Raw genomic sequence first — 26,214 nt, forward strand, 5'->3', positions numbered from 1 at the left:
AGAGAAAAGGGAATCATTTAACCATTAAATAAACCCAATAGGGCTGTTCTGCCCCCAATAAGGGGTAATTATATCTTAGTTGGGATCAAGTACAGGTACTGTTTTATTATTACAGAGAAAATGGAATCATTTAACCATTAAATAAACCCAATAGGGCTGTTCTGCCCCCAATAAGGGGTAATTATATCTTAGTTGGGATCAAGTACAGGTACTGTTTTATTATTACAGAGAAAAGGGAATCATTTAACCATGAAATAAACCCAATAGGGCTGTTCTGCCCCCAATAAGGGGTAATTATATCTTAGTTGGGATCAAGTACAAGGTTCTGTTTTATTATTACATAGAAAAAGGAAATCAATTTTAAAAATCTGAATTATTTGAATAAAACTGAATCTATGGGAGACAGGCTTTACGTAATTCAGAGCTTTCTATAAAATGGGTTTCTGTATAACAGATCCCATACCTGTAATGGAAAAAAATTTGCAATGCGAAAATGTATGCCTCTGTGTGAACATATCTGTCTTTGTGCGAATTTAATAGAACTTTTAGATGAAGAAAAAGATAACTCCTTAGTTAGAATTAATTAAGGGGTTATCTTTTTCTTCTTCATCTAATATTTTGAATTTTATACCCCCAAGAAAACACAAAAAAATTATTGGATAAGAGAATTTCTTCTTTCCCCATTCCCCTTTTCCTGTAATAAGTTTAACAGAACTTTTATGAATGTGGAAACTATTTATCGACCTTTCCCAACAGCGGAAGAAATTTTATCGTTTGCACCAGTGCGCATTGTATGTAATAAAACTTCCTAATGAAAAAGATAAAGTTTGCCCGAGTCTAATGAACAAGATTACACTGAGAATTTTTATTCTTATTACAGTCCCTCAAATGAGTGCTATGAGTTCATCTCTCCCAATGAATGACAAGAGAGCAATGCCCCAATACAATATTCATTACATAGTGCTGCACGTTATATAAACATCCTTAAGAGGAATCACGATCAGCCAGCAATGTCCGGGAAAAGCAGTGGTTTGAACTGTGTATGTAGCCGTTTGCCCATTCACTTTCCTTATACATTTCATATGATATCTTAAAAGAAATTATCACATCAAAACACAGTCTGCCCCTAAAAAAGCAGCCGTGGAGAACATGCCAGAGCACAAACATGGCTTCTGCCCTAGGGCAAGAACACTATTTATTTTTGAAAGAGGCTTGAGGTTGCCGCTTGTACAGACACCATGTCGGCGTCTCAGAAAGATATGCAGCCTCACGCTTTTCTGTGGGGTTCTCATTAACATACTCCACCGCAATCACACTCCATACACCTCAGTGTACAAATGTGTGGAAATGCATGACAGCGACAACCTTACTTCTCCTACACAAATAAATATGAATATTCCCCCCAGACAGAAACTGTGTTTTTGTAACTGTCTCATGTTTGCTCGATCAGTTGTAATAATTTCAAAATAGACTTAAAGTATTAGTAGAGGGGATAATGTTCCGGTGATTGACGCGGCCGCTAAACTATCGGATCCTGGCTCGATTCTTGCGAGGCTACCGAGGAAGGCAGCCAGATCGCATTACCTTGCGGTGTCTAAACACCAGATTAAATCACTGATCCTCTCTTAATGAAAACATCGATGTATATAAAACACTAAACGCAAGAATTCGTGATCTAATCGCTGGTGAAATAAATGTTTTTAGTGTTGAAAAGCTTTAAATAAATGTAATAATAAATAAATACACACCAGATCAAAGAGCATAAAGCCATATGTATGACATGGGAATACTTTTATATTGAGTGTGTGTGTAGTAATTAATGCAATTAAAACCATTAGATAATTTCCTTTCTTTTATCGGTAACAATTTGACCTAAAAATACACATATGTGCATAAAATGTAGCATGAGGTCAATTTATACTCCCTCAATATATGCGCTAATACAGGTATGGGATCCATTATCCAGAAGGCTTCAAATTAAGGGAAGTCCATCTCCCATAGTCTTCATTATAAGCAAATAATTCTTCTTTTTAAAAATGATTCCCTTTTCTCTGTAATAATAAAACAGTACCTTGTACTTGATCCCAACTAAGATATAATTACCCCTTATTGGGGGCAGAACAGCCCTATTGGGTTTATTTAATGGTTAAATGATTCCCTTTTTTCTGTAATAATAAAACAGTACCTGTACTTGATCCCAACTAAGATATAATTACCCCTTATTGGGGCCCTATTGGGTTTATTTAATGGTTAAATGATTACCTTTTCTCTGTAATAATAAAATAGTACCTGTACTTGATCCCAACTAAGATATAATTACCCCTTATTGGGGGCAGAACAGCCCTATTGGGTTTACTTAATGGTTAAATGATTCCCTTTTCTCTGTAATAATAAAACAGTACCTGTACTTGATCCCAACTAAGATATAATTACCCCTAATGGGGCAGAACAGCCCTATTGGGTTTATTTAATGGTTAAATGATTCCATTTTCTCTGTAATAATAAAACAGTACCTGTACTTGATCCCAACTAAGATATAATTACCCCTTATTGGGGCAGAACAGCCCTATTGGGTTTATTTCATGGTTAAATGATTCCCTTTTTTCTGTAATAATAAAACAGTACCTGTACTTGATCCCAACTAAGATATAATTACCCCTTATTGGGGGCAGAACAGCCCTATTGGGTTTATTTAATGGTTAAATGATTCCCTTTTCTCTGTAATAATAAAACAGGACCTTGTACTTGATCCCAACTAATGTATAATCCTTTTTGGAGGCAAAACAAGCCTATTGGGATATTATTCAGCCTTACTGAAAATAAATAATAACCATTTTATTCTCACCAGTGAGACTTTTTTTCCACAAAAAAGTTGTTTTTCTTAAATAAGCAAGCGTTCCAGAAAAAAAACCCGTTAAAAAGCTCTCACTTTTTTGAAAAGTGTGGAGAAAGCAACACAACTGTGAATATTTTTGAATTTGAGTTTTCCAAACTATAATATTCAAGACTATCAAAAATCTCCAAAATCTGAATGAAAACATACAGCAGTCAATACCTTGCAAGCTTCTAGAGAAGGCCGCGGGAAGTGTATTTTCGACATTCAAGCTATTTTAAAACTTAAGACAAGTTAAATGAAGAAAACAATAGAAATCTGATAATGAATAATGGGATTTTCGAGATCAAGGGTTTTTCACAAATAAATGTCATCCACTTTTCATGAATTAAGGTTTTTAAATATGCAGCGTTTGAGTTTTGCAAATCTAAATCCTACAGAAAGTGCTGGAATTTGTCTAAAATTGAAACTGAATCCTGGGTTTGTCACATAACATATACATTTTTATATATTTTTTTATTTTTTGTTTTCCCTGAGGAAGATCATGATGATGTGATCAAAACGTTGGAATTTCTTTTGTTTGTTTATTAAAATCAGTTACTCCAACTGAGCCTTGTTGAGCGGTACTTTTTTGTTGCTATATATATATATATATATATATATATACTGTTTTTCCATTTGATTTGCTAAGCGATCTATCATTAAATACAAAATATAACGTATAATATTGTGCTTCCTCATTACCCACTTATACACTACCCTTATTTAATGCTCCAGTATATAGGAATGGAAATGTGTAGTATATAGCAGGGGTCCCCAATCACCGGGCCGGGGACCGGTCCCGGGCCCTGGGCTGTGCTGAACTTGGCCACCTCTGCTCCCAATTACCAATAATCCCAACTCCCTGATGTGTTACACAGCCATGACAACAGCTATGCGAAGCTCAGGAAGCTTTCTAATGAGCAGGAAAAGGACCAAAGTACTTTATTTAGCTGTATGTAATAATAATAATAAAGTGCATAATATAACATTTAATAATTACATTTACATTATATATGTAATAATGTAATAATTAAATTATATACTATGCACTAGTTGCGCCCCCCCCATCCCCGGTCCTTGAAAAAATTGTCTTGCTTGAAACCGGTCCGTGGTGCAAAAAAGGTTGGGGACCACTGTTATATAGGAATATAAATCAATGTCCATCAATTATGAGCATTCAGTCATGACTGCACTTTGTGTAACTCAACTCTGCCCTCGTCACAACAGGACTTCTCTCTACAACCTTAACGGCACCAGAATTAAAACAAATGTTTAATAATCCGTTACAGTTATTTTGTTAACATCATTCTACATTGACATTTACAATTAACGAACAAATTGTAAATATATAATTCTAAATGGCATAACTATTTATTAAGCCCTTACTGATGTTTCCAGGCCCGGACTGGCAATCTGTGGATTCTGGCAAATGCCAGAGGGGCTGCTGTAAGATGCCATAGACAGTCACTATTTATTGGGCCTGTTTGAGGGCTGTTTGGGCCTCTGTGTACTTGAAATGCCAGGGCCTATTTTGCATCCCAGTCCAGGCCTGGATATTTCCATTTTTTAGTATTGTTTGGTCAGTGCAATTGACGTTACTTTTATTTTTGACAACTGTTTTTAGAGAAGGAAATGTTATGTAAACTCTAACCCTACTGCAGGGTTTTCTTCCCAAATAGATTATCCAGTTTCCAACTATCGGACCCTAGGGACAAAAAATAGGTTCTCTAACCCTGACATCAGACCCAATAAAGCCCATGGGATGCCTAACGATGTAACTTAAGTGCTTGCACAGTTATGTTTTTCAAGGCCTCGGTGTCAAATTCCATTCTGGAAAGCTGAAGACTTTGGGTACTAAAGGGCACTGAAAGATAGAGTGTTAAATATGCCCACAATAGGGTTTATGTTTTACTTATAAATGTGTCAAATTTACATCTCAACAGGTCAAGGAAATTTGCTATGACGACTTTCATTAGAGACTGTCTTGCTTTTGAATCTTGCTTGAGTCTTGCTTTGAATGTGACTTGCTTTGAAAGCAACTTTGAGCCTGTATTGGTGCATTGTGGGTAAAAACATATCAACCATTACTCTACCAAGAAAACACCAGTCCTGGATTGTCAAAAGAAATCTCTGGAAAAATTGATCAAAGATGGAGGCACAGCAATCACATAGAAGACACAAAGCCAGAGTATTTTTCAGGAAACAGGAGCACCAGCCCAGGGTCCTAGGTGAGCATTTCTATTTACAGGAAGGTGCCATACCAATTGGCTATCCATAATGAATATGGATTTCCTTGTCATTTAAGAGTCTTGTGTCTGCATTTATTAGCCCATAGCCACACACTGGTAGTAGCCTAATTATAAAAGTTTACCATTAAACCTTGGAATTATTTCTTACCTGGCGAAGGTCAATGAACGCTAACTGCAGGGTATCCTCCTGAAACCCAGGAACAGGATCCGAACTTGCAAACACTAGAAATGAAAAATCACAGAAATATGAATCAAGTGCACCACAAAAATATGAGCATTAACCTATCGCAAGATAATGCCTTTAAAACACGGGTTATGTAAGTAAAGATGCATTTATGCAAAATCCACTCCTTTCTCTTCCATCGCCTCTGCCTTCCTCCCTACTCCTGGTCTGAATCAAGTGCTTCTGCGCCTATTGATGCAGGAGAACACTAGATCTCCCACTACCTCTGGATCAGACAGTAACTTAAGGGTTCCCACAACCCCGTCTATAGCAGTGATCCCCAACCAGTGGCTTGTGAACAACATTTTGCTCACCAACCCCTTGGATGTTGCTCCCAGTGTTGTTCAAAGCAGGTTCTTATTTTTGAATTCCTGGCTTGGAGGCAAGTTTGGTTGCATCAAAACCCAGTGTAATTACCAAACAGAGCCTTCTCTGTAGGTTTCCAGTTTACATGGGGCTACCAAATAGCCAGACATAGCTCTTATTTGGCACCCCCGGAACTTTTTTCACGCTTGAGTTGCTCCCCAACACTTTCTACATTTAAATGTGGCTCACACGTATAAAAGTTTAGGGACCCCTGATCTATAGAACTGGGTCACACATCACTCCCATTCCAAATGAAGGAAACCACATTTAGAAAACTTTCCATAATATTGCATCACATTCTCATTAAAGTGCATGTGCAATTGCTTTTATATTGATGCCTTTGTTGCAATTGTTTCAGATGCAGCTCCCCATAGTAACCACAGCAATGCTGAAATAAAACATCTGAGATAAAAACAATGCATTATTGGAGAATCCCTACAGGTTGCTATCTGCTAGAGGTCTGTAAAGTTCTTGAAGAGTCTGGGCCATAAAAATTTCTTGTAGGGTCACATCCAGCAGGACAGCCTGACATAAAAAACATTTTATCCAGTCAATTTTGTCTGATGGTATGAGAGCTAAATCTAGTGCTAGAAAGTCTAAATCGAAGACACTAAAGCAGTGACCCCAACCACTGGCTCGTGGCCAATATGTAGGGCTCACTAACCCCTCTGATGTTGCTCCCAGTGGCTTCAAAGTATGTGCCCATTTCTGGCTTGGAGTTAAGTTTTGCAGCCATGAAGACCAGGTTTACTGCCAAACAGAGCCCCCTGTAGTCTGCCAGTCCACATTGGGCTACTAAATAACCAATCAGCCCTTATTGGTCAACCCCTAGCAACTTTGTTCATGCTTGCTTTGCTCCCCAACTTTTTTTTTAATTTAAATGTTGTTCACAGGTTAAAAATTTGGGGACCCGTGCTCTAAAGGGTGAGATATTTAATCTTTAGCAGTGCTAAGAAACTCCTGGCAATTGTCTTGATGGTGGGTGCAAAGCACAATGGGAACACCAGTGTCGAACTATGGCTATGCTTACTTCAGGCCATAGCAGACCATAGTTAAAGGAAATCTATTCCCCCCTGAATGAATACTAAACCAACAGATACATAAATATTGCCCTTTTACATCCTTTCCCCTGATCCACCATTTAGTGATGGGCTGTGTGCTCCCTCAGAGATCAGCTGACAGGAAATAATGCAGCTCTAACTGTAACAGGAAGTAGTGTGGGAGCAAAAGGCAGAACTCTGCCCATTCATTGGCTGATGGGGCCTAGCATGTATGTGTGCCTTGGCTTGTTTGTTTGCAGTGAATTGTACAATCCCAGGGGGCGGCCCATAATTCTTAAAATGGCAATTTTCTATTTAGGATTACCCAATAGCACATACTACTAAAAATGGTTTTATGAAAATGGTTTATTTAGATGAATCAGGGTTTTACATATGAGCTTGTTTATGCAATATATTTTTATAGAGACCTATATTATTTGGGGGTATAGGTGTTTTTTTAACCCACAAACTGAACTCTATTCCTGGCTAATCCCACTCACATGACTTTTCCAGGATTTCATCTTAGAATTCAGACATACATGATAAGCCGTAATGATGGGGGAAAACATATTTGTGCCCTTAAGGGAAAGATTACTAAAGGATTTTGTATACTAATTCTTTGGCTGTCAATGTATTCCAAACATCTGTTTTTGTTACAGCATTCACACTATAAAAACCCTACCTCTAGCAAAACAGCAATTATAGAAAACCTTTTAAACTGGGAGTAAGGTGAACATGCCAGTTCAGGTGTGAACCTCTGAGAAGCACTGTCTGCACATGCATGAATGCCTGTCCTGATCGCTGAAGCTGCCTTAATACTGTCTGGGGCAGAATTAGATAGAATGAAGAAAAATAAACTCGGTTATTTTGGGTCTTAGCCATGAGCCACTGGTGCCATCAAGTGCAACTGCTTCCCTTATACTGGCAGTGGCAAAGTCTTAGCAATTCCATAGTGGTGAAGCAACACCATAGAAATAAGGCAAGATCAGTTTTGTTGTGTCAAATCAACATTGCTGCATTTTGTATTTTGCCATGCCAACCAATAAATGTATATAGATGAACCACAAATCATATCATCTGATATGCATATAATATGCCCAAGGAACTATTCCTGGTCCAGAGCACCCCTTATCAGCAACATACCAGAAGTTCTACTGCAGTGGTTCTCAACCTTCCTAATGCCGTGACCCTTTAATACAGTTCCTCATGTTGTGGTGACCCCCAACCATAAAATTATTCCTAAGACCATGGGAAATATGTGTTTTTCCAAAGGTGTCCCCGCCCACAGGTTGAGAACCGCTGTTCTACTGGCTTAAGTCCTGCCTCAAAATCAATCATAACCTTCAATGACTAGCCAAACTTTTCAGGGGTTTTCAAAAACACCACTTCATCAATTAAATACTTCTAATGGGGTACCCCCATCCTGCAATTACATACTTTAAATTGCTTTGTGACTGATCAGAGACTAGAACCCATCCTATTACACTATTATACAATGGCCTCTCAGAAGACTGGTCATGACTGCTCATGTAAGGATGCACCACTAAAGCCCTACATGACCAAATGGACTAAGGACCTTCAAACAAAAATCAAATGGACATGGCAGATGTTATGAAACAGAGGTAGTAAGCCCTCACTATGTGTAACAGCTACAGGGCATACAAACTAATTAATAGACAGTACTGCACAACCTCCAAGCTTACTCATCTTTCAGAGGTCTCTCACTTCCCTCTGTGTTTTGGAGGTTGTGATGAAAAGGGTTGTTTCTTTCATGCCTGGTGGACCTTTTGGGTGGTCAGGGAGTTATGGTGATGAGATAAAACATGGGCAATTGTGCGTGTGTTTCAACCTGTATCTGATACTCTTCGAAAAAATTTGGAAGATTATTACATTAAAAAAAAAAGCATGACTAGCCAGACTTAACAAGTCTATCCTAAAAAAAGAGAGAGAGATCAGGAGAAGCCATATATAAATATAAAAATGATTAAGTAAACTGGGTGAAATAAATTGTTGAAAATGGAGTTGAAATAAACTCATCCCAACAGAACCATCTTGCTTATCTGTTCTTAAATTGAAACATTAACATTTCCTTTGCCAGTGCTGACTCTCTGATAAGAAAGGATTAACATTAAATGAATTATACCACATATATAAATTGGAACTATGCACTTTGAGAAGATCTTAATAGTAGAACGTCTGAAGTGAATATCCAACGCAAAACAATTCTTCATACCACAAAACCATTCATCATGTCACTTAAGTAGCCATTAAGAATGGAGAAAGAATTTACAAAACAGGTGAGCAGAACAGGCGCAACATCTCGGCCAATGTCATGTCAACAACATGATAGATGGGGTGCCAAAAGACAGGATGATAGGTCAGGTAGTGAGTGTGTTTTGACAATGGTTAGGTTGCTCATATACTTCTGTAAAGGGTGCACTACAGAGAGACCCAAGCCATTGGGGAGTCCTGTAGCAAGTGTTGAGTAAACAACTGGTGAAGAAAGAAGTTGGGGCAAAGGATCGCCAAGCTCCTGTGAGACTGACCTTTTTGACATGTCAACCCTGAGTGGCTCAAAGACTCAGTCTAGCCTCCATTATACAGCTCAATGTTCTGGAGACAAGCATACCACAAAGCAACTGAAATGTGACTAAGATAAATAGCTTAGAATTTGGTGTCTACCTCATCCCTACAGTGAAGCACACTGAGGTACCTCCCTTCTTATGTAATGAAATGCCTCTAGCAAGCAACAGTAAAGACTGGTTCCATACCAATAAATGTAGGTCTGAATCTTCAGTTTATAAAGAACTTTTTAGAAGACTCCAAGCTGCTAGACGAACTTGTGAAGAGTTTTCACTGATTCCTCTATCAACCCCTCATGGCGTTATGGAAGTCAATTTACCTACCCGTGCCTCAGGCTAGAGTGGGCAAGAGTAGGTTACACTTGGGGGCCCATTTATCAAAATATGATTGCCTCTGAATACAAAAAGATCGTATTTTTCCTAAGTTTTCGTACCTTGTGTATTTTGCTAATTTGTGCAACTTTTTTCATACTGTGTGGCAAAGATTATGCAACAAAATCGTATTGTTGCGCAGAGTACAAAAGTTTTGGATTCATTCAAGCTTTGGTATCATGACTTTCCTTTGGCCAGGTTGGAGCTGCAGAGTGCCATTGAGCCCTATGGGAGACTTTCCTTGGGCCAGGTTGGAGCTGCAGAGTGCCATTGAGCCCTATGGGAGACTTTCCTTGGGCCGGGTTGGAGCTGCAGAGTGCCATTGAGCCCTATGGGAGACTTTCCTTGGGCCGGGTTGGAGCTGCAGAGTGCCATTGAGCCCTATGGGAGGCTTTCCTTGGGCCGGGTTGGAGCTGCAGAGTGCCATTGAGCCCTATGGGAGACTTTCCTTGGGCCGGGTTGGAGCTGCAGAGTGCCATTGAGCCCTATGGGAGACTTTCCTTGGGCCGGGTTGGAGCTGCAGAGTGCCATTGAGTCCTATGGGAGACTTTCCTTGGGCCGGGTTGGAGCTGCAGAGTGCCATTGAGCCCTATGGGAGACTTTCCTTGGGCCAGGTTGGAGCTGCAGAGTGCCCTTGAGCCCTATGGGAGACTTTCCTTGGGCCAGGTTGGAGCTGCAGAGTGCCATTGAGTCCTATGGGAGACTTTCCTTGGGCCGGGTTGGAGCTGCAGAGTGCCATTGAGCCCTATGGGAGACTTTCCTTGGGCCAGGTTGGAGCTGCAGAGTGCCCTTGAGCCCTATGGGAGACTTTCCTTGGGCCAGGTTGGAGCTGCAGAGTGCCATTGAGCCCTATGGGTGACTTTCCTTGGGCCAGGTTGGAGCTGCAGAGTGCCATTGAGCCCTATGGGTGACTTTCCTTGGGCCAGGTTGGAGCTGCAGAGTGCCATTGAGCCCTATGGGAGACTTTCCTTGGGCCGGGTTGGAGCTGCAGAGTGCCATTGAGCCCTATGGGAGACTTTCCTTGGGTCAGGTTGGAGCTGCAGAGTGCCATTGAGCCCTATGGGAGACTTTCCTTGGGCTGGGTTGGAGCTGCAGAGTGCCATTGAGCCCTATGGGAGACTTTCCTTGGGCCAGGTTGGAGCTGCAGAGTGCCATTGAGCCCTATGGGAGACTATCTTTGGGCCGGGTTGGAGCTGCAGAGTGCCATTGAGTCCTATGGGAGACTTTCCTTGGGCCGGGTTGGAGCTGCAGAGTGCCATTGAGCCCTATGGGAGACTTTCCTTGGGCCAGGTTGGAGCTGCAGAGGGCCATTGAGTCCTATGGGAGACTTTCCTTGGGCCGGGTTGGAGCTGCAGAGTGCCATTGAGCCCTATGGGAGACTTTCCTTGGGCCGGGTTGGAGCTGCTGAGTGCAATTGAGCCCTATGGGAGACTTTCCTTGGGCCAGGTTGGAGCTGCAGAGGGCCATTGAGCCCTATGGGAGACTTTCCTTGGGCCGGGTTGGAGCTGCAGAGGGCCATTGAGCCCTATGGGAGACTTTCCTTGGGCCGGGTTGGAGCTGCAGAGTGCCATTGAGCCCTATGGGAGACTTTCCTTGGGTCGGGCTGGAGCTGCAGAGTGCCATTGAGCCCTATGGGAGACTTTCCTTGGGCCAGGTTGGAGCTGCAGAGTGCCATTGAGCCCTATGGGAGACTTTCCTTGGGCCAGGTTGGAGCTGCAGAGTGCCATTGAGCCCTATGGGAGACTTTCCTTGGGCCGGGTTGGAGCTGCAGAGTGCCATTGAGCCCTATGGGAGACTTTCCTTGGGCCGGGTTGGAGCTGCAGAGTGCCATTGAGCCCTATGGGAGACTTTCCTTGGGCCGGGTTGGAGCTGCAGAGTGCCATTGAGCCCTAGGAGAGACTTTCCTTGGGCCAGGTTGGAGCTGCAGAGTGCCATTGAGCCCTATGGGAGACTTTCCTTGGGCCAGGTTGGAGCTGCAGAGTACCATTGAGCCCTATGGGAGACTTTCCTTGGGCCGGGTTGGAGCTGCAGAGTGCCATTGAGCCCTATGGGAGACTTTCCTTGGGCCAGGTTGGAGCTGCAGAGTGCCCTTGAGCCCTATGGGAGACTTTCCTTGGGCCGGGTTGGAGCTGCAGAGTACCATTGAGCCCTATGGGAGACTTTCCTTGGGCCGGGTTGGAGCTGCAGAGTGCCATTGAGCCCTATGGGAGACTTTCCTTGGGCCAGGTTGGAGCTGCAGAGTGCCATTGAGTCCCTATGGGAGACTTTCCTTGGGCCGAGTTGGAGCTGCAGAGTGCCATTGAGCCCTATGGGAGACTTTCCTTGGGCCGGGTTGTTGGAGCTGCAGAGTGCCATTGAGCCCTATGGGAGACTTTCCTTGGGCCGGGTTGGAGCTGCAGAGTGCCATTGAGCCCTATGGGAGACTTTCCTTGGGCCGGGTTGGAGCTGCAGAGTGCCATTGAGCCCTATGGGAGACTTTCCTTGGGCCAGGTTGGAGCTGCAGAGTGCCATTGAGCCCTATGGGAGACTTTCCTTGGGCCGGGTTGGAGCTGCAGAGTGCCATTGAGCCCTATGGGAGACTTTCCTTGGGCCGGGTTGGAGCTGCAGAGTGCCATTGAGCCCTATGGGAGACTTTCCTTGGGCCAGGTTGGAGCTGCAGAGTGCCATTGAGCCTTTTGGGAGGCTTCCAAAATCATGCACTGAAGGATCAAAGTCAGAAAGGTTTTCCTTTTGGATATGAAAATTTTGTGACTTTCGGATCGCCAATATAATATCATTGTGACTAATACGATTTTTTCATAAGCATTTTCGTGATATTTGCGATCATCAGAAATTATCATATTTAATCTGCCCCTTGGTCTAATAATATATGCAGTTCAATAAGTCATGTGACATTATCACCGATGATATTAATAAGGGTCATATTTATCAACGTTCATATTATTTCTTTACTGCCATTCAACATTTTTTGTGCAAAAAATCATGAATTTGAATTTCAAAACAGTTTAAAAAACTCAAATTTTTTATATTTATTAAGTGAAAAAGAAAAAAAACTTGAACGTAAAGAGCAAAATTTAAACTATTTTTTCAATTTGAGTTTTACAATTTGTTTGAGCTTGTCAACCCATTATAAATGATGAGTAAACTATAAATTTAAGGTATTTGTGTTTTTTTCCATGGTTTTATTCAATTGCGTTCAGATTTTTTCCATAAATAAGGTAACATTTGCGTTTTATAATATTTTGAGGTTATTCAAAGTAGAAAAAAATATGAGAATTACACAAATATGAATTCTGATAAAAAAAAGTCTCCAGGTACAGTTATAAGGATATATTTTACAAGTGAAATGGGTCTTAACAATAATTCTCTTACTGAACTTTCTGTCTGGGCTGCACCTTTGTTCAATTAAATAAAAAAACACCATCAAATGTCTCACTGAAATCTAAAAAATGTTAAATATTATTATATATTATATGTATTCAATTATATTAGTAAAATAAAAGCAACTTAGTAATGCTGAAAAGACAAATCTTGGCTCATACATGTTCCTATGTAGCTTCTAACTGGTTCTAAATAAACCAATAAACAAATAAAATACAAACATTTGAAGCTGCTTTTAATCTTTCTGTGAAGGGGCAAACATACTGGTTCCAGGATGAAATGAGATGATTGTGTTCTACGAATACACCGAATTTGCCCAAACACTGGATACACAACAAAAGATTCGAACAAATGCTTACCTGAATCCTAATATGCGTATTCAAAATTAAAAACAAAATTCTATAAAATGAGAACAAAAAAGGCAAGAGCTTTAAAGCCCCATGACTTTAGGTTCAGACTCAGGAAATCCCTGTTATTATTGATCTTCTTCTTCTCTAAAATGGAACCAGACTGGTTTGATCCATTGTTTTTTCCGGTACAACCTTTTGTAAAGGGACAGAATTGCACAATTTCTTCAATCCATTCCACTCCATTTTCACCTGCAAATCAGCCCTCATTCTTCTAATATCTTTGTATTTTACCACTAAACACATGTGCCCAATATTCCATCCTAGACCTGGAATAAAATATGTACTCTGTTGGGCCAGTTGTGATGTAGATGTTGCCATATTTTTAATGCACCATGCAACATTTCTTTCCACAGAATTCCAGCATTGGCTATTCTGTCTGCTGCAATTGTGTAGTTTTCTAACCATTAACCAACTACACATTTCTAACGTTTTCAAAGTTGGGATTGCATCACTTGTTAAAACCTGGTGTTAAAAGTCTGCTTCACCTATTGATGAAATCTGCTGTGGGAATCCTGAATTGCTGCCACATTCAGCACTTGGGTCTTCTCATTTATTTCTATACTAAAGACTCATGGCTTAACAGCTGTCTTGCAATCAATTACTCCAGTAATTGTCTTTATTTTGTGTCCTGTGAACATTTTACTTAATCCAGTACTATATTGCACGGGGCAGGTTTTTCTCTTTTAATAAAACTGCAAGCTAAAATAGCAAATTTTTTACTTAAATGGTGAAGAGTATCAGGCACTAGTGATGAGCGAATTTTTTTGGCAAGCATGGATTTGTGGTGAAATTCCACATTTGCCATCAGCCAATTTTTTCGAGAAACTGCAGCAAAAGAAAAGACGCCCATTGACTTTGGAGAAAAAACTTGTGTGCGTAAAAAAAAAAGTCCCATGTGGAAAAAAAATTTGCACTGTAGGAGTAAGAAAACTGCCCGTTCACTTTAATGTATTTGGAGTGAGAAAAAAAAGTTACATGTGTAAACATTTCGCAAATTTTTTGACAACGGGACAGATTCACTCATCACTATCAGGCACCTCTGACTTCTCTTTAACGTACATTAAGGTTGATTACATCAAGGATTAGTGCAATTATAAAACAGACGCACACATAGCATGTAGCTGTTGACAGACCACTATGCTGTGACAATAATATATTGTGGTACAGGCACAGGGCAATTGTCTATAAAAAAGTAAATGACAGGGGTTTGATTTTATCTTTCCTTAACAATATTGTCTTTCATTCAACCACACAGGCTCACTTTGTAGTCATTCTTGGCTCTGATTACTCTTTTATGCCCCACATCCAAACCCTTACCAAATTCTACCACCTTTACCTGCACATTTTTGTTTGTATCTATTCTCTCCTTTGCTGTTTTCTAGATTGCTAGTTACAAGTCTGCTCTAAATTCTGCTACTAGGTTCACCCACAAATTTTATGGTTCGTTCAGATGCTCAGGGCCACTTTAAGGTACCAGCTGGCCCTGGTCAAAATTTACCAGTGGGCGCCCACTGCACCAAGAAATTTGTGATAGAAAAATCCTATCACAAATATATATATATATATAGTAAGTAAGTAATAGTGAATAAATGGTCTGCCCTTACTGATGTAGACATGGTGGCCAATTGTGCTTTCCTGGACCAACAGCCCTTGGAGCAGAAAAATGAAAAAATGTTGGTGCCACAAGAAAAAAGGCAAACTAAAAAAACGAGGGGTTTGCCATCTCTGCCAAAAGTTACCCCAGATAAAGGTGTGCCAGTGTGCCCCCTATCCTGGTGGGCCCTGGGAAAATGTCTCTTTTGCCCTTTTATTAAAATAGCCCTGCAGATGCTTCCTAAAGATCTGAGGAAAATTCACAGACATGCACCAGTAAAGAAATCTATGGCAATAGACCACCAAGTCAAAATAAATAAATAAAGCTCTGACATGGAAAATGTTCCTAATTTATATCCTAACACAGAAATAAATACAGATTTAATGACATATCTAAAGAAGAGCACTAACTTGCCTTGAAAGCCTGCACTCTCAGCTCTTCTGTTTTAAAATAACCACCCTTGTGTTTAAGCTGGCAGGGCACACACGTAACCTTGATGGAAGATACAACTGCTCACAACATTAATAATGTAACTGCGCTATCAGTTAAGGGTGTATATAAGTTTGACAGCCAATATGCAGTAGAGGTCCCACATGATTTAGGAATCCCATTTAACACATATAAATTCTAAGGTCATTTTACAATAGTTTGGAAAAAAGAAAGAAAGAAAAAAGTTCAGCAGTCATTAAACTGGGCACATTAAAATGTAGGATGCTGTAGAACACACCTCCCCTTCTGTGTCTGTAAAACCTAAAAAGCCATTTATCAATACAGTAGGAAGCTACCTGCCATCTGTGAGTTATTTGCACACCCTGAGTGCTAATGGAAATGTCACTGTTGTAGCCATTAATCCCAAAATGTCAAAGGAGAAAGCTGGAGGAGGCCAATGCGTAGAGGCATAAATCACAGTCAGTATAGGGATGCTTGGAATGTGTCTGACAGGTCTTGTGAATGAAAACCCAACAACAATGCAGAGTATAGACTCTGTGATGTCCCTGTTTAAAAGCTTCTATGCAACAAATTCATCCATTCAAAGCAGAGAGCTTCCTCCATCTTTAAAAAGATCTGTTATTTTGCTTCGGTATAATGTTGATATTTTGCCTCCGAAATGTATTAGAAGCAATATTTGTAAAGAGGTCACTTTGAGTCCATTAATTCAATGGAGCTTGTCAAAACCCATTCAGTGCTATGAAAGCATCTAAGAAGCGTGTTTGTAGGATTTATTACTGAACAAAAGAAGTATAACTAAATGCAAGACATGAACTTGTATAAGCCCTCTGCTATCACCTTTCTTCTATATAAAACATAGTCTTAGTCATGTTCTACATTCTGTGAAGCACAAGTGAAATCCTTAATGCACTCCCATATTGTGCTGATATAGTGATGATGCCTTGTTCATTGCCAGAACCAAGTAATCATTGATACAAAAGGAAGAAACATATATCTTGCAGTCTTGTTAACTGTAATTGATCCTTAGCCCAATAAGAATTCGCCTTTGGTTAATGAAATCCTCATGTGGTTTAAGTCTTTGCATTGGATTTACAGTATATAATTTCCTTAATACTAAGCAGTTGAAGATTTATGGCTACTCACAATGTAACAAGTAATTCTATGAAAGGCAACTTCCTTTTCAGTTGGAAGGTCCTTGGATAATAGATGCCACCTTTGCCTTAGAAAGATGTCACCCTAAAAGCTAGATCTTTCACACAAAAATGTTATAAAATAAAGGACCAAAATATTTGTTGAATGCTCAGGAAGTGTAATTGACTCAATCATTAATCTAACCCTTGACCAATGGAAAATTCATCACTGTCAGTGGAAACGTGCTGATGGGTAATATCATGGAACCCAAGAATATGAGAGAAGCAATGAGGTTAATGGAGATACAGTCTACTGGAGTCCAGAAGAAGATATTCTGTGATTCCCCTATACAATAAAATGAGATGCAAAGTATATAATCTAATGTGCATATAGGGGGAAAAATGGAGTGGTATTATTCCTCAATTTGGAATTTCAAACCTCAATCCAGATGAGAAACTACATTTCAAATGCATCACATAAAAGGGGAAGATGTGTAAGTAGCATCCTTATCATTATCTCAAAACAGGGATTTCTTAACATGTTTTGTCCCTTGCTGACACTTAGGGATGCCAAATAAACCACAGTGTATCAGATGTATTAATACCTTACCCTTAATGTTATGAAGTATTAATGCAAAGGTGTGTCAATGGTCTCTTTTGGATGGCAAATTGCTATTCCATACAACAGTCCAAAAGAGTAGTGTATGGCCAATACTGTCCATAAGTGTTGATTTAAATAAAAGATTTTGTATGCTTTTGACCCATTTTGAGGATCAAACCCCTTAGCTCAGTACAGAAAATACTTCCAATCATGTAATTATAGGAAGGCTGCCACAGAGTTTCAAGGGTATCCAGAACATAAGGTTAGCATCTGCCCTATATTTTATGCCATTCAGGCTGCCTTCTCAAATTCAATGCTTTGTATCCCACCTAAAAGGCCACAACACAAACACAATTTGGCTTTGCCTTAAAAGCTCTGTGGTCATTCAGTTCTCAATTTGCAACCACAGTAAAACCCAATCTGCCCACAGAACATACCCCAATCCCAGAAGACGCACTCGCCCTGGAATGCTAAAATTATCCCAAGATACACGCACAGTGTATTGCACTGATACACCCAGTAACTGTCAACTTATTTATAAAAGAAGCACAACTGCACTGATATCTACTGGTGCTTAATTTTTCTTTGCTGCTATTCCCTATTGGATGAATAATACTAATATGCAGTCTATGAACTGTATAATCAGTGTCCAGCCACAGTGACCTCTGATAATCATAGGCTGTTCAGTAGCCCATAAAACTGAACATTCCTGTGGATATACAATGGGAACAATGAAATGTACAGTAAGCAGGCAGCATCTACAGAGCTGGAACATATTCAGGGTTGCCCAACACAAATGTAAAACCCTGGTTCAACTATCTAATCCATTTCTATAAAAATATACTTTTTTTAGCCATATGTGCCACTGGGTAATCCTAAATAGAAAATTGCCATTGTAAGTACTAAGGGCCGCCCTGGGATCATATGATTCACGGTGCACACAAACAAAGGATACAAGTACATGTTAGGCCACATCAGCTAATTAAAGGTAAACTATACCCCCAGAATGAATATCTAAGCAACAATGTTAAGTGAACTATTAAATTTTCTCACAAAAATGGAATATATATCAGTAAATATTGTCCCTTTACATCTTTCCCATGATCCATTATTTAGTGATGGGCTGTGTGCTCCCTCAGAGATTACAGCTCTAACTGTAATTTCTTATAGTACAATTCTTGAATATAAACCTACCAGTCTAACCAATAAACCCTAGAAATGAATCTGTGACTGCTTCATTCACAAACATCAAGTATTACTTACATTCACACTGTATGACATCTAAGTTAAATTGCTGGATGGCTCCCATGCTTATCTGTTTCAGATCACTGTCCAGCAGCATCTGTGTTAGAGACGTGGATAGATGTTTGCAAGCTGACATGCAAGCTGTCTGCGCCACCTTTCCCTGAAAACCAAAAAGTTACATATGTTAAAATCCTCACACAATATCAAAGGCAGACAGTAGATTTGTGCACCACTGCATAGCCTAGCAGAAGTCCAGTGTAAAGGTCCCCATACACGTGAAGATCCCTCGCTTGGCGAGGTGGCCTAGCAAGCGAATCTTCACCCGATATCCCCACCTAGGGGTGGGCGATATCAGGGAACATATAGGCTGTCAGTACGAGCAGATGCGGTCCCCGATCCGACTAAATCTTTTAACCTGCCCGATCGATATCTGGCCAATTTCAGGCCAGATATCTGTTGGGCATGACCCTCATTCCTGCCCCTACAGGGGCCAATAAGCTGCAGAAACGGTCCAAGGGACTGATATCAGCAGCTACAATCGGCCCATGTATGGCCGGCCACCTTTACTTTGTGAAACTGATTTACAGCTATATGTATATTTAATGATTTAATTGTGTTCATCAACCAAAATTTTTATTTGGGTGCAATCAACATACTCATGCTGTGAGTCCTGACAGATTGTACCTGCTTTGATTGGCTGATTCCAGAATGAGTCAGCAATATGCAGAGCGCTATTGACACATAGCATCCTTATTTTTTATATGTTTGGTTAAAGAAGCAAACTAATAAACCATCTATATCTCAAAAACAATAAGTAAAAAACGATAAAAAAACAATCCATTACAGTTTGGGTGCATTTTTATACCTAAAGCAGTGGTATATTCTTATAAATGTCACTCACCGATGTTGCATTGACAATTATGAGTATATATATCATTATAATACCTCTGCCCATTATGTACCCAGCTGATCACTGTATCTTCTATATGAAAACTCTTTCAGAAAGAGTCTGTGAGGGGTCATTTACAACCCCGGGGATTGCAAGTGCAAAAGGCATTAAGGGGCACAAGAGCATGCCCCTTAGTGTTTATTCTAAAAGCACTTGCCCCCCCTATGAACTGCGTTCTGCACTGAGCACCAGAGTCCATGTGGCAGTCCATGTGTCCAAAGTCCATGTGGCAGGTCTCTGTGCTCCGAAAGATGTGGCTGCTTGCACCGTTTTTGGCACTTTGCACGCTGCATTTGGCTTTGCAGATGAGGTCTGTGTTTTTGGCACATCTTCCATTATTCATTGGCTGACAGAGTTCCAAGTGTTATAGAAAACAAAATCCACTGGAGAACCATGCAAGTGCGACTTTTGGGTTTTTTATTTAGAGTTGCATGGCTCACCAGTCGATTTTGTTTTCTTCAAATTATATGTTGTGTGTACATGGCAAACCCAAACCACTGTTGGATGGAGGATTTAACTGAACATTGTATTTCAGTAGCTTAAAACTGCTGTTATCGGAGCATTCCAAGTCTGTCCACCTTCTGTAGTTCATCCAATGAATGTGACCACACTCATTCTTATGACACATACCTGCGCTATAAACCCTTATGCATTATATGACATAATACACCACCTAATCTTAAATAAGGGAAATAGCTTCAGATTTTTACATGGTAAAAGTACTCTTTAATGATACAGTGGCTTGCAAAAGTATTCGGCCCCCTTGAACTTTTCCACATTTTGTCACATTACAGCCACAAACATGAATCAATTTTATTGGAATTCCATGTGAAAGACCAATACAAAGTGGTGTACACGTGAGAAGTGGAATGAAAATCATACATGATTCCAAACATTTTATACAAATAAATAACTGCAAAGTGGGGTGTGCGTAATTATTCAGCCCCCTTTGGTCTGAGTGCAGTCAGTTGCCCATAGACATTGCCTGATGAGTGCTAATGACTAAATAGAGTGCACCTGTGTGTAATCTAATGTCAGTACAAATACAGCTGCTCTGTGACGGCCTCAGAGGTTGTCTAAGAGAATATTCAGAGCAACAACACCATGAAGTCAAAGGAACACACCAGACAGGTCAGGGATAAAGTTATTGAGAAATTTAAAGCAGGCTTAGGCTACAAAAAGATTTCCAAAGCCTTGAACATCCCACGGAGCACTGTTCCACCGATCATTCAGAAATGGAAGGAGTATGGCACAACTGTAAACCTACCAAGACAAGGCCGTCCACCTAAACTCACAGGCCGAACAAGGAGAGCGCTGATCAGAAATGCAGCCAAGAGGCCCATGGTGACTCTGGACGAGCTGCAGAGATCTACAGCTCAGGTGGGGGAATCTGTCCATAGGACAACTATTAGTCGTGCACTGCACAAAGTTGGCCTTTATGGAAGAGTGGCAAGAAGAAAGCCATTGTTAACAGAAAACCATAAGAAGTCCCATTTGCAGTTTGCCACAAGCCATGTGGGGGACACAGCAAACATGTGGAAGAAGGTGCTCTGGTCAGATGAGACCAAAATGGAACTTTCTGGCCAAAATGCAAAACGCTATGTGTGGCGGAAAACTAACACTGCACATCACTCTGAACACACCATCCCCACTGTCAAATATGGTGGTGGCAGCATCATGCTCTGGGGGTGCTTCTCTTCAGCAGGGACAGGGAAGCTGCTCAGAGTTGATGGGAAGATGGATGGAGCCAAATACAGGGCAATCTTGGAAGAAAACTGAGAATTGAGACTGGGGCGGAGGTTCACCTTCCAGCAGGACAACGACCCTAAACATAAAGCCAGGGCAACAATGGAATGGTTTAAAACAAAACATATCCATGTGTTAGAATGGCCCAGTCACAGTCCAGATCTAAATCCAATAGAGAATCTGTGGCAAGATCTGAAAACTGCTGCTCACAAACGCTGTCCATCTAATCTGGCTGAGCTGGAGCTGTTTTGCAAAGAAGAATGGGCAAGGATTTCAGTCTGTAGATGTGCAAAGCTGGTAGAGACATACCCTAAAAGACTGGCAGCTGGAATTGCAGCAAAAGGGGGTTCTACAAAGTATTGACTCAGGGGGCTGAATAATTACGCACACCCCACTTTGCAGTTATTTATTTGTAAAAAATGTTTGGAATCATGTATGATTTTCGTTCCACTTCTCACGTGTACACCACTTTGTATTGGTCTTTCACGTGGAATTCCAATAAAATTGATTCATGTTTGTGGCTGTAATGTGACAAAATGTGGAAAAGTTCAAGGGGGCCGAATACTTTTGCAAGCCGCTGTATATCTATGTACAGGAGCATTATGTCTAATATCTGTAAGCTACTGAAATAGAAAGATGTAAGGCACCCTAGTTACCAAGACCAGAGGGTCATGCTATGTTTCATTCAAGCTGTAAGGAAACAGAAGTGTTTCTATGAATTAACAAAGAAGCTCAGTGATCATTAAAAGACAGAGAAAAAGTAGTTCAGGTCCAAAAATCAGAAAACTTTTTAATGAAAATGACAGGCTATCGAACAAACACTGATGAACTACAGAGAGTGACCGCTACCAACAGCAGTGCTCACATTCAAAGCCCAATGGTAATTACATTGAGAGACACGTGCCATTATTCCCCAAGCAGAAGAATATGAAAATGAATGAAAGAACAGGGAGAGAAAACAGAAATCAATGGCCCACCGTTCATTTAATTACAAAGTAATACGTTTGAGATACCTAATGGCTGTGTCACTTTGATTTAATGGAACAACTAGTGCATTTTAGGTTAATGCACTGCTTCATTAAATAAACTCCATCTTTTTAACAATGATAATGAAATTACTGTACAGCCAGATGAATGGCTCGGCAACAAAACTGACTTACATTCTTTTTTTAGCCTTTTCAACATTCAAGTTATAGCAAAAAAAGTTTGGACATGGGAATGATAATCTATGCAAGGCAGAGCTGCACAATGGAGGTATGATAGGCCTGCCCCTGGCAGTGCACTCTGAATAGTGGAAAGGACCATGAAATCACCAGTATTATCAATAATGTTCGGCTGCACTACATTTAATTTAAATAGACAAATGGAAGCTCTGTATAACTTACCGAATTGACTTTAAAAATTAAGGAATTTTTTTGAGAATGGCCTAGGGAGGAAGGGATTGCTTGCCACTTAGTCAAAGTGCTAGACCAGGGGTAGGGAACCTTGGCTCTCCAGCTGTTATGGAACTACCAGTCCCACAATGCATTGCAGGAGTCTGACAGCCACAGTCATGGTTAATTAAGGAAAATGCTTGCTGGGATTTGTATTTTTATCACAGCTGGAGAGCCAAGGTTCCCTACCCCTGTGCTAGACCATAGCCAGCTTAGGACATCACACAGATGAGGCCAGTTGGTACGAGACTTCCCACAATGGCAGTGACATCATATGGGGTTCACTTATCAACACTGGGAAAATTTGCCCATGGGAAGTAACCCATAGAAACCAGTGTTGATAAATTACCCTAACAGTGGCAAGTCAACCAGCTGCTGCTAAGTCTACTTACTCTGTGTTTCTCTAATGAGATAGTGTCACGGTCGGCACCCAATACCAGAGCTAGTGCCAAGCACCCTGGTCTCAGCTCGTGCTTCACCAGTAGCGTGACCGCCTTTGGCTTCGGGAGGAGCCCTCAGCTACTCGGATGCCACCTGGACTTAAACGAGAGGTGCAGAGCAGGAGTTCTGGCTAGCAATGGGGCACGACTGTAGAAAGTCAGTTTAGGCCAAAGATCACGGTACAAAATAGGGTTAACAAGGTCGTCGTCAGGCAGGCTAGGTCGGGGCGGGCAGCAATCAAGGATAGTCAGACAGGCAAGGGTCAAACCGGGTAATCAAAACAGCAGGATGGGACGAAATCGTAGTCAAGTACAAGCCGGGGTCAGATATGGATAATCAGAATAGTCAGGAGCAAAACCGGGTCAAAACACAGGAAGGCAACAAGGCAGGATACAGAAACGAAGTGTACAAGGCTCAGAAAAGCACCAGGATCAAATCCTATCACGGGCACTGACAAAAGGCAAAAACCCCTTTAAATACTTTTAAATTTCGCGCCATTGCGCGCTGACGTCATCACGTCAGCGCGCATGCGCTTAACAACGCGGAAGTGCGCGCGCGCGCACACTAGGAAGGAACCGGCGCAGAGGAAAGACGGCGCGGCGGGCGTCCCCGCCGATGGTGGCGCGGCGGGCGTCCCCGCCGTGCCGGTAAGGCACGCTTCCTTACAGATAGGCATGCAGTATAACTTAGAAATTAGCCCAGAAAAACTACGAAAATCATTTTCTCATCCAAGAAACAGGTGTTTGATGCCTGCTTCTATCACTTGCCAAGGGCATGGTTTGGTACCACAAATCAAATCTTCAGAAACCATGTCCATCTTGCTGAAAACACACAGTGCAAGTAATTACAAGCTTCCAAACTCCATATATTCTGTGACTTACCCTATGGCTACCCATTCTACATTATAGACTCCCCATTCTAGAATGGAGCAAGCACTAGAAACCCTTGTAGAGCAATGGTTTCAAAGCTTCTTGTGAAAATAAGTCAAGAGGGTTATTCCTTACAGGAAGGAAATAGCTGAAGCAGGACCACAAGAACTTCTATTATCCAAAGTAATACTCTATTTAGCTAAACATTAAAGACAGTTTTATTTTTTCAGGCATAAATGAAATATTGTTTTGTTGATGTTGACTTGAAAGTGACGTGAGTGAAGTTGACCTATTTGTTCAATGCAATGAATGTAATACCTACTCCCCCTCCTAGGTATTATGTGTAATAGCAGCAAATAAGCATTTTTGAAGATGAAGTTTAATTATATGTTGGTTCCTTTTGTGCTGGACAGGATGCAATAAATTGTAACAATGTTCTTGACATCCTCTGTGATCAGTTCAAAGTGCCCGGACTCGCAAAGATGGAACACAGTTTTGGCTAAAGTGAAAACCTGAAAAACTGGTAAATTTACTTGGTATGTTGGGGATAAAGTTTGCAAAAATACATAACCTAGTCGCTACAATAAATAGCTTTTTTGGTCTTGGGTCATTAAATGAATTACTTTACATGGTATATTTGCTGCTTAGGGAGAGTTGGATATAATCAGGTGCCCAAGTTTCAGGCAGAAGTTCTATATGAAGGCATGCCACTTCAGAGAAAGTATTCAGAACCTCAGAACTACAGTGATATGACCTTAAGCTGTTGCCTAATAGTGGAGCACCTACAAAGGATCTGGATTCTACAAGACTTTCAAAGGAGAGGCAGGTTAATATGTGACTTTTCCATTAACATAAAAGTGACTTGAAAAATAAACCCATATTATTAATTTATTCAGAGTCTGAAATTCCTTTTGGGATCCTAATGCAACAAGTACAATACTGACTATTTTCCACAGGCCCCTAAATCTCTTTGAGGGAAACTCTTATCAGTATATACAGAAGAAGGGGCCCCAGCACACAACGATTTTTTTTCAAGAGTCTATATGTTTGAATGTTATAGTATATAAGCAGTTGCAATGGATGCTGAGGAAGTGCATATCATGTATATGTCATACACAAACTCTGGTCTGGCCAGATGCAATGATGTCTCTGCCCCCTCAGGCACAAAAGCATAGATGTTATTGTTTCTACACCAGAACCACAGCTCATTGGGGTACAATTCTTCTTTAAAGGACTGTTTAACACCAATCTCATTGCCCATTCCTCATGTCACTCTGCTCTGCTATTTCCCTTAGTGTCTCATTCTCCCCCAATTGGACATGCCGCCTGTATCTTATTCCCCGGGCCTGTATAGGTATGGGATCCGTTATCCAGAAACCGTTATTAAGAAAGCTCTGAATAAGGAAAGCCCGTCTCCCATAGATTCCATTTTTAATTAAATAAATCAGGTTTATAGAATTGATTTCGTTTTTCTCTGTAATAATAAAACAGTACCTTGTATGTGATCCCAACTAAGATATTATTAATCTTTATTGGATGCAAAACAATGCTATTGGGTTTAATTGATTTTTTAGTAGACTTACGGTATGGAGATCCAAATTAGGGAATACCATTTGTCCCAAGCATTCTGGATAGCGGATCCTATACCTGTAGTAGGCTTTTCCCTTATCCTTTGTCCATTTGCCTTGATATTGGACTCTTATTGCTTAATCAACAATATGCTTCCTTGTAGACTTTTGGCTATATCTGTCCTTTCCTATGTGCCTTATTATCTACCTGCGCTACAATAACGCTTATTTCTGTTTGCCTCTGTTTCAGTTCTGCTTCCCCCCAGACTCTACTCCAAACACAAGGACCAGTGTGTCTGTTACACAGTTTTGGGACCCCTACTTTAAAGAGCAGAGGGTGATAGAATCAGTTCTAAATAAAATGACAAGCAAAGTTTCACAAACATTTAAAAACATAAAACTAAGCCACATGGCAGTGACTGGGATTCAATGTCCTTATCCCCAAAAATGTATGGGAAAGGCATATATAAGATAATATAAAGGCTTTGAGATGCTTTTCCTTTACATATTGTATTGATAGCAATAATGTTACAGGTGTGGGGCAAGTCAAACTCTGATATATTCAAATAGTATTGTTTTATAGCCAAGAAATGTGTGACCACTTTAGTTTCCTTGTTCGTGCTTTGAATACAATCAGTAAAAAGCTTTTGGTTTCAGTTCTTAGCAGGCCCTTTGTGCGACATAAGGCAC

At 40.6% G+C, this 26,214-nt stretch overlaps 1 protein-coding gene across 4 annotated transcripts in view; it reads right to left on the reverse strand.

Annotated features, from left to right (window-relative positions):
- Nucleotides 1-26,214, reverse strand: part of exoc6 (exocyst complex component 6) — a 165,342-nt gene that overhangs the window by 39,829 nt on the left and 99,299 nt on the right. For all 4 annotated transcript variants that reach the window (XM_031905941.1, XM_031905939.1, XM_031905940.1 and 1 more), the window contains 2 exons: nt 18,537-18,678; nt 5,273-5,346 (listed from right to left, as the gene is read on the reverse strand). In XM_031905941.1, coding sequence (XP_031761801.1) covers nt 5,273-5,346; nt 18,537-18,678 — 216 coding nt within the window. The remainder of the gene's footprint in view (nt 1-5,272; nt 5,347-18,536; nt 18,679-26,214) is intronic.

Source organism: Xenopus tropicalis, chromosome 7 (genome assembly GCF_000004195.4).
Source record: "Xenopus tropicalis strain Nigerian chromosome 7, UCB_Xtro_10.0, whole genome shotgun sequence".
NCBI lineage: Eukaryota > Metazoa > Chordata > Amphibia > Anura > Pipidae > Xenopus > Xenopus tropicalis.